The 13,230-nt window shown below is 35.6% G+C and overlaps 1 protein-coding gene across 1 annotated transcript; it reads left to right on the top strand.

Annotated features, from left to right (window-relative positions):
* The first annotated feature begins 4,379 nt into the window (after positions 1 to 4,379).
* On the top strand, positions 4,380 to 4,856 carry LOC148583374 (uncharacterized). Its single transcript, XM_088511386.1, has one exon. The coding sequence runs from the start codon at positions 4,380 to 4,382 to the stop codon at positions 4,854 to 4,856; it is 477 nt and encodes a 158-aa protein (XP_088367512.1).
* The last annotated feature ends 8,374 nt before the right edge of the window (positions 4,857 to 13,230 follow it).

Here is a 13,230-nt window from a genome sequence, read left to right as displayed (position 1 = left end):
ATCCACATCAGATTCCCTACATTTAATCGACCATTATGGGTTGCTACAGTGTTTTGGTTCCCTATACATTATTTTAATATAAACATTTTTTTCCTCTCTCCTCTTTCATCTTTTTGTCTTTAATTGGGGATTGTGGTAGGATTTTGTGAAAAATTTAAAAAAAAAAAAAGTGAGGGTAGGAAAGAAACTTGTATTTTGTAAAGAAATAATATTTTAATAGTATAAAGAAAGGTAAGAGAAGCTATTGTGAAATATATTTTCATAAAAAAGCAAAAACTAGCAGTTTTGTGCCCTAAACTTAAAAAAAAAAAAAAATCAAAGGAAAACTGTTGTTAGTGCTCTAACATTGTTGAATTTGCATTAAAACTCTAATTAAACGTCTCAGACATTACAAATGTAGGGCTCTAAACCTTTAAGTACAGCTGACTTCAATCACTTATTTTTTTCTTTGTTCTCATTTCTAGTTATTCTTTTATTGGATCTCTTATTGGATTTTCTAGTTATAAAGGTAAAATCAGGTAGAAAAACGATATTTTATGTTAGTAACAGTATTTTATGTGGAGAAAATATCACTTGCTGTATTTAATCTGCAAAAAGTATTTTATTCGTCTCAATGCATCCTAACACTAAAAATTTGCGAATGAAAATTGGGGGTGCATGGTTCTCTTTTGTTGAAATTCAAAATTTGGGTTTCAAATTGATCTATTTATTTATATATTAAAAAAATAAAAATATATGGCATTAATAAAAGCTGAAGTGATGTAATCTTCCAAAGGCTTCTACGGCTTCTGATGTATACTAAGAAAAAGAAAAGAAAAAAAAAAAAAAATCCTCTTATGTATGTATGCATAAGACCCTAACCCTAACTATTTCCCTTCCATTCTTACTTTTTAACCATTCGCAAAGCCTGTATTTTCTCCCCTAAATCCTAATCTCTATTCTTCCTCTTTAACTAAGCATCACGGAAAGTGATGGCGAACGATCTAGCTGAAGTGACACAAGATCTGCCTTTGGTAAAGACACATGTTCAGCTACCAGAACATGTTCTGACTGATGACTTGGTTACAAACATTCAGCTACGGCTTCCGGTCGTCTCTCATGTGTGATTCAAATATGTGCCCAAATCCTGGTAGGCTCTTATTACTAGCCAAAACTTCATAAAAAAATCACCTTTCTCCTTAACAACACCATAAACATCATGTTTTATCAATTGGAGTGTTTCGTAGTTGATTACTTGCATTCCATTAAAATGGTTGCTTTTCATAGTTGATTACTTGCATTCCATTAAAATGGTTGCTTTTCATAGTTGATTACTTGCATTCAATTAAAATTAGAGATATACAACTCTTGGATAAGAAGACCATTCAAGATATTCAAGATATATCTCATGATCAAATGACAAGTTCAAATACAAGATAACATTGTAGATAATTTACATTCCAATATTTCAATTGTATTTAGATATCTTATTTTGTAAATTGTTCAGCTTATATATATACACAAAGCCTATACCAAGTTGAAGGTAAGGCAACAAACATAAAGTCATAGATTTTGTATTAGCGAGTGGTTTAGATATGGCAGCTAGTGTGTGTAATCAGCAATAGAATCATTTCCTTTCTGGAGAGTGGTCAACTTGTAGTGAACTTGAAAAGTTCGAGCCTTCGAATGAGACTGAAATAAGGTCTCGAGTGTTTGCCAAACAGAGATGTGCCACAACGTGTGATGTGAGAGAGCATCTCTTCCGATAATGAAGAAGTGAGTGCTCCAAGAATCAGCTTGTCTTGCATGTACCAGTTTAGATAGGCAGGATTTTGAGATATGGTTTCAATACCATCTTTTGTCGAGGATAGTGTCTTTGGTGGAGCACAGATGGTGCCATCAACATAGCCGAATACGTTTCCTCCTTTAAGTTGAGGAACGATTTGTGTGAGCCAGTAGCTATAGTTGTCACGGGATAATTTGAGAGGATTAAAGTGAGTGAAGGTAACAAGTGGTGGGGTTGAAGAAGCCATCAAAAAAAAAAAAAAAAAAAATTGCGGAAAGAAGAAAAAAAAAATATGGACATAAGTCAAAAAAGTTCTAATACCATATAAAATCTCTTAATTTATGTTTGTTGCCTTACCATCAACTTGGTATAGGCTTCGTATATATATATAAGCTAAACATTTTACAAGATAAGATATCTAAATACAATTGAAATATTTGAATGTAAATTATCTACAATGTTATCTTGTATTTGAACTTGTCATTTGATCATGAGATATATCTTGAATATCTTGAATCTTGAATGGTCCTCTTATCTAAGAGTTGTATATTTCTAATAGTGTTTAGTAAAAGAAGTTGAGGCATTTTATGGCATTCAAAATCGCACCCCACAAAACATGTTTTAAGAGCAATTCACATTGCACCTCAACAATCATTCCCTCAACACCGTCGAAATCCCTAATTTTATTAAATGGAATATACCGAAATGCTTAAGGGGTGAAGGATAAGGGAGAGAGAAAGTGAGAGAGAGAGAGAGAGAGAGGGAAGAAGAACTCACCGAATGATTCGATCGCTCTGTTAGTTCTTCTTTTCAATATATTGCTTGATCAACCTCTTCTGGAATCTTAGTATTGGTCTTTACAACCTTTCTGTTTATGTAGTCATAGAAACGACAAAGAGATAGCCATGGCTCCACTTCAAGGACGATCTAGGAGGGCAAACCAGTGCAAGGGTGAACCACACCAGCTCACCACTACAAGGGTGGTTCTGGAGGGCGATTAAACTACATCCGTTCACCACTACGGGGGCTGCATATTCTCATGTTATATAATGAAGGGCTCTCCCCTACAGGGGCGGTCCTGGAGGGCGATTGAACCACATCTGTTCACCACTACGGGAGCTGCATTCTCATGTTATATAATAAAGGGCTACATTAGCTCACCTCACGCTTGCCATGCCTCTTCTTGCCGTTTCAATGGCACTACCCTTAAAATTCACTTGCCTTTCATTCTCCAAACCACCACCAACTATGCCTCTTCTTGCTGTTTCAATGGCACTGCCCTTGAAGTTGACGTGCCTTTCTATCAAGTATATATGTTTTATATCACAATTGTGTTATTTAGTTAAACTTGGTACTTAGGTTATTGGCTTATTAGTTGATTAGCTAAGATAGTTAGAAGGAAGTTAGAAGTTAGAATTCTCTCTACTTTCTCTTTCCTTTTATGGTATCAGAGCCACGCGTGCTCCCTGAAACAGTTTTCTGCCATTAAAGCTTCTTCAAGCTTTCTCTCCCCCTTCAAGCTTCTTCAAAGCTTTCTTTTCATTCTTCAAACATTCTCTTGATTCAATGGTGACAATTTGTTAAGGATAGAAATCATTGGTAATATGTTAAGGATTAAATCATTGGTAATAAATATTGATTTCTATTCCTTAAATCAAGGGATTGTGATAATATTTATTAACCCTGATTTAAGGGATATGATTGTATTTGAAATATTTCAAATCATATGTAAAGCTCTATAAATAAAGTAGTGTACTCAAATTATAAATCAAGGAAATATATAGCCTATTGAGGTTTTAGTGTGTAGATGTAGGCTATATACCGATCCACCTTAATCTTTGTGTCTTTCTCTATTTTCTTCATTTATCATATTATGTGTTTCTATATGGTATCAGAGCAAACAGGCTAACGCCAATTGCTAGATCCTGGATTGCAATTTTTTATTTTCTTTACTTCATTTTTCTCCTTTAATTGTTTCTCTCTGATTTTAACATGTATCAGAGAAGAAAACGATCTATGAGGTCCATTGCCCAAAGTGGCAGATGTTTTGGCCCTTGTGGCCCGTAGTTGGCTCATTCTGACCACAGTTGCCGATGTCAAAATTCCAGCCAAAAGTTGCCGATGTCAAAATTCCGGTCAAAGTAGCCGATTTTGGCCAAAAAGTTACTAATGTTCAAATTCCGGCCACAGTTGCCGAAGTTCAAGTTCAAGAGGAGCCGATCTTTCAATCAAGCGCCATCAACTCCAGCCACTCGATGTTCAAGATCAACGATCGCTAACGGACCGTTCATCTTGCGGGTGTATGTTAAGGATATAAATCATTGGTAATAAATATTGATTTCTATTCCCTAAATCAAGGGGTTGTGATAATATTTGTTAACCCTGATTTAAGGGATATGATTGTATTTGAAATATTTCAAATCATATGTAAAGCTCTATAAATAGAACAGTGTACTCAAATTATAAATCAAAGAAATATGTAGCCTATTGAGGCTTTAGTGTGTGAATGTAGGCTATATGCCGATCCACCTTAATCTTTGTGTCTTTCTTTATTTTCTTCATTTATCATATTATGTGTTTCTATACAATTACACCTGAATCTGCTTAATCTTCGATGAACAACACTCCATCTGATACTTCATCAATTCCGTTCTATCTTCATCATGGCGACAATCCAGGATTTGTAATCGTATCACATCCTCTCCATGGTGATAACTTCATCACTTGGAGCCGATCCATGATGATGGTACTAGTGGCCAAGAACAAATTTGGATTTGTCAATGGAAGTATTCTGAAGCCTTCATCCAATGATCCTTCACTGCATGGTTGGGTGCGATGCAACAATATGTTACTTTCTTGGCTGCTTAATTTAGTGTCAAAAGAAATTGCAAATAGCATTATCTTCATTGACAATGCGGCTAAGATGTGTAAGGATTTTCATGAAAGGTTTTCTCAAAGCAATGGTCCAAGGATTTTTCAACTCCAGAAAGCCATATATGTCCTTACACAAGGAGCAAACTCTATAAGTGCTTATTACACGCAACTTAAAAGTCTCTTGGATAAACTTTCAAGTTTTCGTCCAATTCCATAATGCAGTTGTAGTGGTCTGAAAGTCCTTCTATATTTTCACCATAAGGAATATGTTTTCCAATTTCTTATGGGATTGAATGAGTCCTATTCTCAAATAAGAGGACAGATTCTCTTAATTGATCCATTTCTTGGAATTAACAAAGTATTTTCATTGGTCATCCAAGAGGAAAGGCAGAGAGAAGTTGCTCTCTCCTATTGCTATGCCTATTGAGACTACATGTAGTTGAAAAGTGTTATAAGTTGCATGGATATCCTCCTGGTTATAAGACCAACAAAGCCATAATTGCTGCTTCTCCTAGTCATTCTGCTCGATCATCAAGTGCAAGAATTTTTAGAGATTCCTCCTCTATCCATTACTCTAGAACAGTGTAAGAAGCTACTTGTAACGCCCCCAAAACTGACATTGGCCAATCTGGCAGGGTCAATTACCCCCATTTAAACCAACTGGTGTCTAAATGAGGAATCGCCCCTCTAAGCCTTATCAGAGTTGATGCATATAAAGGTGAAATAAATCTGAGAAAACAATAAACATTACAGTACAAGTATATTTCTCTAATAAAGACATGGAGCAACTAATCAATAATAAAAGGCAAACCTGAGAACTGTATGAAGAATCTTAATATAAAAGTTGCGGTGGCAATCGCGCCACTCCTGTATCCTAGTAACAAGCTCCCTAAAAGGGTAATAACAGCATAAGTCTAACGACTTAGTAAGTAAACCTCACAAATAAGTATAACATGAGCTCATTATTAAGCAGAAATAAACGTGCAGTTTTGGTAAACATTTAAAAGATGTGTTGTTTCTGTTAATACACCTTGAAAATATCGTTTGGTTTGATAAAAGGTGGTGTACTCCCGGTGGCAAGCACCTAAGTATTTTAATGCATAAAAACTAATGGTTTATAGGTCATAACTCTCATGTATGATCTACCCGAAATATTACACTTTCTCAGCATGGTTAGCACTGTCCCGAGGGACCTGTAATACTGTAACACCCCGGTCTTATATTGGGAAGATGAGAAGAAGCCTACATAGAATGAGTGGTTTATAATGATAGTTATGGGTGCTAAGTCCCACATTGCCTAGTTACTAGGTGAAATTGAGCTTTATAATGAATTCTAAGGAAACTCCAAATTGACTAGTCCTTTTGGAGTAATAGCGTAGATGTAGCTAGCGCATTTCCCTCTGTCATTACAAGTGGTATCAGAGCCACCTAGTAATGCCAGGTCATGTGGTACTAGAGCACTGCATGACATGGCCCTAACGAGGATGTCAAGAACTTAAGAGGTGAAGTTTGTAACAACCCAGTCCCATATTGGGAAGATAAAAAGAAGTCCACATAGAGTGGGTGATTTATAAAGATAGCTATAGGTGCTAAGTCCCACATTGCCTAGTTACTAGGTGAAACTGGGTTGTATAATGAATTCTAGAGAAACTCCAAATTGACTAGTCCTTTTGGAGTAATAGTACAGATGTGGCTAGCGCTTTTCCCTAGATCTTTACAAATACAATGTCGGTGCCTTGGCCATTGTACACTACCGTCCACCACTAGTGGCACGACCGAGTCCGACCTCGGGTGGCCCACACCACTAATGATGTCCGTCCTGTAGTGACCAACCATTAGGGAATGGCTGCGCCGGTCACGAAAACCATTGGATCCGAAGCCCATATAAAACACACATATCTGACCATAGAATGAAGTTTATATAGTAAGCACATGGCCATTATTCCGCACATACCAGTGCCTATGTCATGTGATACATCTTATCAACTAGTTATTGAAGCAATTACCAAGTTATTACAAAAAGTAGACATGCTCATATCATACGCGTGGTCAGTCAGCTGACATATCCCACATTTTTAAGGGAAGTGTTCGTAAGTGTTTACTTATCTCGTACGCTTGCTCGAGTCCTCAGACATCACGAATCCCTACTATAACGAAACACAACATATCGTTATAAGCAATACTAGAAAATTCTACGAGGTTCCAACTAACTAAAAAGAGATACTAAGACTTTGCACACATTTATGGGGCTAAGGGGAATATGAACCGGCCTCTGATCGAGCGCTTGTTCCCTAGGGCAAGCGTTCGGCCAATGACCTAGGATTCAGCCAAAAGCCCCTAAAATGCATTCTAGGCCCATATCTAAGCTATGGGTTGGTTCCTACTTTCTGAGCTCTTAGTAAAACAAGTAAAACACAAGAATCAGAGAGGTGTTTAAAAGCTTTGAAAACATTCATAAGAAATAGTTTTGTTTTAAGCACCAAAACATATTACAAGTGTTCCTAACAGCGTCTCTTGAAAACACCTTTTGAAATAAGTTTTATTAAACAAAGAAATGGTGCAAAGGCTTGCCTTAGCACTAAAATGCTTAAAACATTGAAATGAGAAATCATCACTTCAAGAAAACGTTTAGGCTATTGTAAAACAAGAAACTTAACAACACAATAACAAGAAGATGTAGAGATTACCTCAACAAGTAGGTCTCTCAAGAGTGCTCCTCCCTTCTCCCAAGTCACTCACAAAGCTCACACACTCTCAAATATCAAAGTAGCAGAGTTTCCCCAAGGCTCCAGAGGGCATTTTGAGGGCTAGGTTGAATGGGGGTATGGGGTATTTATAGGGGAAGAAGCTGAGAGCAAAATAGGAAAACTTCTAAAAAGGGGTGAGCGCTCATATGTACTACAGTGTCGAGCGCTCGTGTACTGTAGCTCAGAGGGTTCAGAGTTGTAGGTGGCACGCGCGAGTAAAAACCAGCGGTCTAAAAATGGTCAACGAGCGCTTGTGTGCTCCCCGGTCGAGCGCTCGTGTACTGTTCACAAAAGGCCAAAAAGTGTTCAGAGTACGATTTCACAAGGGTGGCGTGAGGTTCAGACGAGTGCTCGGCGTGGTCCCCTGGACAAGCGCTCTTCCAGTGAAGGTGGTCTTGGGCCTTTGCTTGCTAAAAGGCCCTAAGGGCTTGGGCCCATTAAAGAAGGTTTTAGGGTTTCTGTTTAGGGCTTGTTTAGAAGGCTAATAACTTGTTGAGTAAGGAGTTAAAACTCTTTTTAAAACGATTTAAAAATTCAGGGTATTACACCACTTGCTTTGATTCAGCCACAAAAGACTTCTTCTTTTGCAATTCAATCAGGTAGCACATCTACTCAAGATCATATCTTTTCCAATATGGCAGGTAAATCTTTACCTACACATTCTCCTAATTTTTTCCTTGAATTCACAGCATTCAGTCTTCTCTGTTTTACAAACACATAATCTTCATAAACCTTGTCACACTGGTGCTTGGAGTATTGACACTAGAGCAACTGATCATATGGTTAGCTCCATTACCTTCTTTACATCTATAACTGTTGTAGTCTCTAAACAAGTTAAATTGCCTAATGGATCCTTTGTTAAAGTAACACATATAGGCACTGTGAAAATTTCAGCAACCTTCATTCTCACAAATGTTGTTTGTGTTCCCTCATTCTCTTTCAATTTGATTTCTACAAGTAAGCTTACTAGAAATATCAAGTGTTGTTTAACCTTCCTTGCTGGTTTTTGCTTTATTCAGAACTTGCTCAGTTGGAAGACGATTGGATTGGGTAAGGAAAATGGTGGTTTGTTTCATCTAATGCTGCAGGATGAATTTGTTTTATATTCTTCTTCAAAAATAGCAATTGTCCATTGTTCAGCTTCCACTCCTTTCAAGTATGTTTCAGTTGATGTATGGCATTACCGTTTAGGTCACATTTCAAATTCCAGAATAAGCTTGTTACATTCTATAGTTCCTTCTATTGAATGTAATCTCAATGGTGTATGCACTATCTATCCTTTAGCTAGGCAGTGCAAACTTTCATTTCCTGATAGCAACTCTAAATCTAGTTCTATCTTTGATATGATCCATTGTGACATTTGGGGTCCCTTTTCCACTAAATCAATAAATGGCAACAGTTATTTTCTCACAATTGTGGATGATTTTAGTCATTATACTTGGATTTATCTACTGCATTCAAAATCTCAAGATCGACAGCTACTTCAAACATTCTTTACTTTAATTCAAAATCAATTTGAAGTTAATATAAATAGTTAATTACACTTTACCTCCCAAAGTTTGAGCCGATTTTCAATTTGACCCCCAATGTTTCAATTTTTACAATGCACCCCACCAAAATTTAAAATTTTTTCAATTCAACCTATCTGTTAGTCATAACCGTCTTCTCTAACAGAGATGTGATCATGTGACTTGTACGTGATCACTTATGCTGGTTCCTTCCCTAAAATACCCCCAACCCACACCAAGTCCACGTCTTCACTAGGTTGAACACAAAATAAAATTAAAGAAATGGAGAAGACGTGTCTTAACCCAAGTCCACACTCACATCATAGCATTGTGTCTACAGAGGTCCAGGCATACTTCCATGCCGGAATTGCCGCAGCCCACGGCCAAAACCTTCTGGTTTGCGAAGTTGAAGTTGGACTTAAATGTGCTGGTGTGAACAACGTGGCCACAGAACCACTCCTACCAAAACAGAGTATAACAATGTGGGCTGCCCACGTTGTTGCTCTAGTGTTTGTGCGTTATATATAATGTAGTTCAGCACATAATGGGTAATAGAATCTGAACTGTGGCTTAACTCCCACCCACATTGGAGTTCTCTATGGTGTATTGTCTTCTTACCTTCATTGATTTATTATTTTAGAAATTGACTTCGCTTTCCTTTCTGCTCTGTTGGTTCCACTCTTTGTAATTGCAAATTAGGCATTTTGTTATACTACCCAAAGTTCTCATTTTTAAGAAAGCTGAATATGGGCCAAATGCATCACATTCAATAGTAAGATCTACTTAATGACGCAAAAGTCTTGGAATAAAAAATATCTAATAAAACTGCACTATACCCACCTCAATAATGCGCAAGCGAGATGTTGGAAAGCCTTTTCCTACTAGGATTTTAGTCTCAATTTTGAAGGTCCTGCATATAATAATGATATTAATTATAAAAATGATACTAATTATGCTAACGATAACTGGCATCAGTGTCATTCAATCTCACATGATACATAACAGAACATCCCAAAATTTGTATTTTTTTTATTTGTGCCTATTGTTAATTATGGTGGTTTTTAGGGTGATAAACTTTTTGTACTGGATCATATCATTGAAGAAAACAAGTCTTTCCAGCTTCAAATAAAGGTAGTTTTTTATTTTTTATTTTGATTTTTCTTTCCATTTTGAGAACCAAAAGCGCAAGTACTTATATTTGTATGTATGAAACTATTGATCGCTGTGAACTTTTATGTGTAGGACCTGAGTCGAAGTAGATTGGGAGGTGACTCAAGTACTGAATCTTTGGATAATTTCCTCGAGGTATTAGTCATCTAAGCTTAATTAAAATTAAACTTTTCGTATTTGTGTTTCAATTTAGGGATGTGGTCGCATTACTAGCCAGGAGATGCTGAATGAACATCTTGAAAAGAGGATGGGAAAATTGTTGTAGGGTAAGCCATCAAAAGCGTACCAACTTTTGCGACGCAAGGGTTTGTTCATGATGCCTATTGAAACTTCTCTCTCTCGAGAAGAGAGAGAAGCAGCTGTAACAACCCAAGTACGCATTTGCTGAGAGATTAGAGTTGTAGGGCCAATGAGAAGGTAGTCATTTGTGTTAACAGTGAGTCGGTGACAATTTGTTGGCGAGGAACTTGTACTTCACAAGCATCTCATATGTACATCTTTTTCAAATTAACCATTGTATCTGTAAGACCTATAAATCTAATGATTAATTTGAAAAAGTGACATACGGAAATGGACATAAAATATAAAAAGAATCTCAACTCAAGAAGAACTAATGTTGGACACTCCTTATTCTTACGGGTTCCTTCTTAGATGATTTGAACAAGAATTTCAATAAACGCGAGCTGTCGAATGATTATTTAATTGTGTAATCACTCCTTGTTCTTGGCTATTCTTTTCTTTTCACTTGATTATTTGATTGTATACAAGACTTTATTTATAGAGAAATAGTATGAATGTTATATGTCTATTTTACTTCAACATTAACAACCATAATTGTAACTCATGTCACTTGAGTTGTTGTAACTCTTGTCTCTTGAGCTCTTGTAACCATTGTCTCTTGAGCAATTGTAATCATTGTCTTTTGAGCTCTTGTAATCATTTTCTCTTGAACTCTTATAACTATTTTCTTAATACGACCCCACAAACCTAGCAGTTTTTTCAAATAACTTGTGAACAATATGTATGCTAATGACATCTAGTTTATCTTGAAATATGTATTTTTACATCACCTTCTCTTTGCACCGTCTTGCTCTGATGATTTTCATCTATAATTAATTTTCAAAACTGTACCAAACTACCCTGAATTTCTAGACTGCAGACCATATAAAATAGAAAATTCTTTATCATTTTCTAAATCCAAATATAAAGCATTCCAATCATCATTGTCTCAATTTAGATGGAGTTATTTATATTTTGTAAATTAGGCATTTTGTTATACTACCCAAAGTTCTCATTTTTAAGAAAGCTGAATATGGGTCAAATGCATCACATTCAATAGTAAGATCTACTTAATGACGCAAAAGTCTTGGAATGAAAAATATCTAAGAAAACTGCACTATACCCACCTCAACAATGCGCAAGCGAGATGTTGGAAAGCCTTTTCATACTAGGATTTTAGTCTCAATTTTGAAGGTCCTGAATATAACAATGATATCAATTATAAAAATGATACTAATTATGCTAACTATAACTGGCATCAGTGTCATTCAATCTAACATGATACTCAACAGAACTTCCCAAAATTTGTATTCTTTTATTTGTGCCTATTGTTAATTTTGGTGGTTTTTAGGGTGATGAACTTTTTGTACTGGATCATATCATTGAAGAAAAGAAGTCTTTCTAGCTTCAAATAAAGGTAGTTTTTTATTTTTTTTATTTGATTTTTCTTTCCATTTTGAGAACCAAAAGCGCAAGTACTTATATTTGTATGTATGAAACTATTGATCGCTGTGAACTTTTATGTGTAGGACTTGAGTCGAAGTAGATTGGGAGGTGACTCAAGTACTGAATCTTTGGATATTTCCCTCGAGATATTAGTCATCTAAGCTTAATCAAAATTAAACTTTTCGTATTTGTGTTTCAATTTAGGGATGTGGTCGCATTACTAGCCAGGAGATGCTGAATGAACATCTTGAAAAGAGGATGGTAAAATTGTTGTAGGATAAGCCATCAAAAGCGTATTAACTTTTGCGACGCAAGGGTTTGTTCATGATGCCCAATGAAACTTCTCTCTCTCGAGAAGAGAGAGAATCAGCTGTAACAACCCACGTACGCATTTGCTGAGAGATTAGAGTTGTAGGGCCTACGTTGAGGTAGTCATTTGTGTTAACAGTGAGTCGGTGACAATTTTTTGGCGAGGAACTTGTAATTCACAAGCATCTCATATGTACATCTTTTTCAAATTAACCATTGTATCTGTAAGACCTAAAAATGTAATGATTAATTTGAAAAAGAGACATACGAAAATGGACATAAAATATAAAAAGAACAATTTTCTTATATATTATCCAATTTTAAACGTAGAGTTGTTGAAAAGTAAACAAATTTGCAGTGACACTTTTTCTTTGTCATTGAATATCATGTGCATGTTTACGGTTAAATCTTCGATTCTCCTATTTTCCTTTATATACTTTGAATGAAAAAAGTAATAATAATAGTAAAATGATATGCTGAACAAAAGCAAGTTATCATTGGATGGCAGATCTTGGGTTCCATCCTCAATCTCCAACCCCCACCCACTCTCTCTCAACATTTTCAAAAACTAACAAGATTTAAGACACCTCGACCTAATCACTATATATTGATAGATCACTAGGCAGATTCTGCACTACCATTGAGCTTATAAGTTTGGTGGTTATAACCATCAATTAGCATATAAGTCATTCAACTTATAGTATGTATGAGATTGTGTTAAGAAATAAAGCTTTTAAAGCCAAAAAGAGTTTTTTAAACAAAAATTATTTTTAAGCTTGTCTCAATGATGCATTTTAATCTCTTTTTTTAGAATAAAAAAAGTCAAATAAATACTTATACATTAAAAAAAAAAAAAAAAAAAAAAAAAAAAAAAAAAAAAAAACTAATCATGCAAACTATTTGTTTAAAATATCTTTTACAATTTTCTAACACAATCTTTAAGCTCCCGGTCACAATCTCAAATATCTTTAAGCTCCCCGGTCACAATCTCAAATAGGCTCTTAAAATTGATTTTTTTTTTTTAAATTAAAAAAATAATAATAATAGAAAGGGTATGTTTATATATTAGAGATGCGGACTTGAGCTGGTGTGGGCGGTTAGCCATTGGTATGGTGGTAAGATATTTGAGATA

Source organism: Corylus avellana, chromosome 10, assembly GCF_965113065.1.
Source record: "Corylus avellana chromosome 10, dhCorAvel1.hap1.2, whole genome shotgun sequence".
Lineage (NCBI taxonomy): Eukaryota > Viridiplantae > Streptophyta > Magnoliopsida > Fagales > Betulaceae > Corylus > Corylus avellana.
The sequence above is the reverse complement of the archived record's forward strand: the minus strand, read 5'-3'. Positions and strand labels throughout refer to the sequence as shown.

Bases quoted from the DNA above. Each gene is read 5' to 3' on its own strand.
- LOC148583374 (XM_088511386.1), top strand. From the start codon at position 4,380: ATGAACAACACTCCATCTGATACTTCATCAATTCCGTTCTATCTTCAT.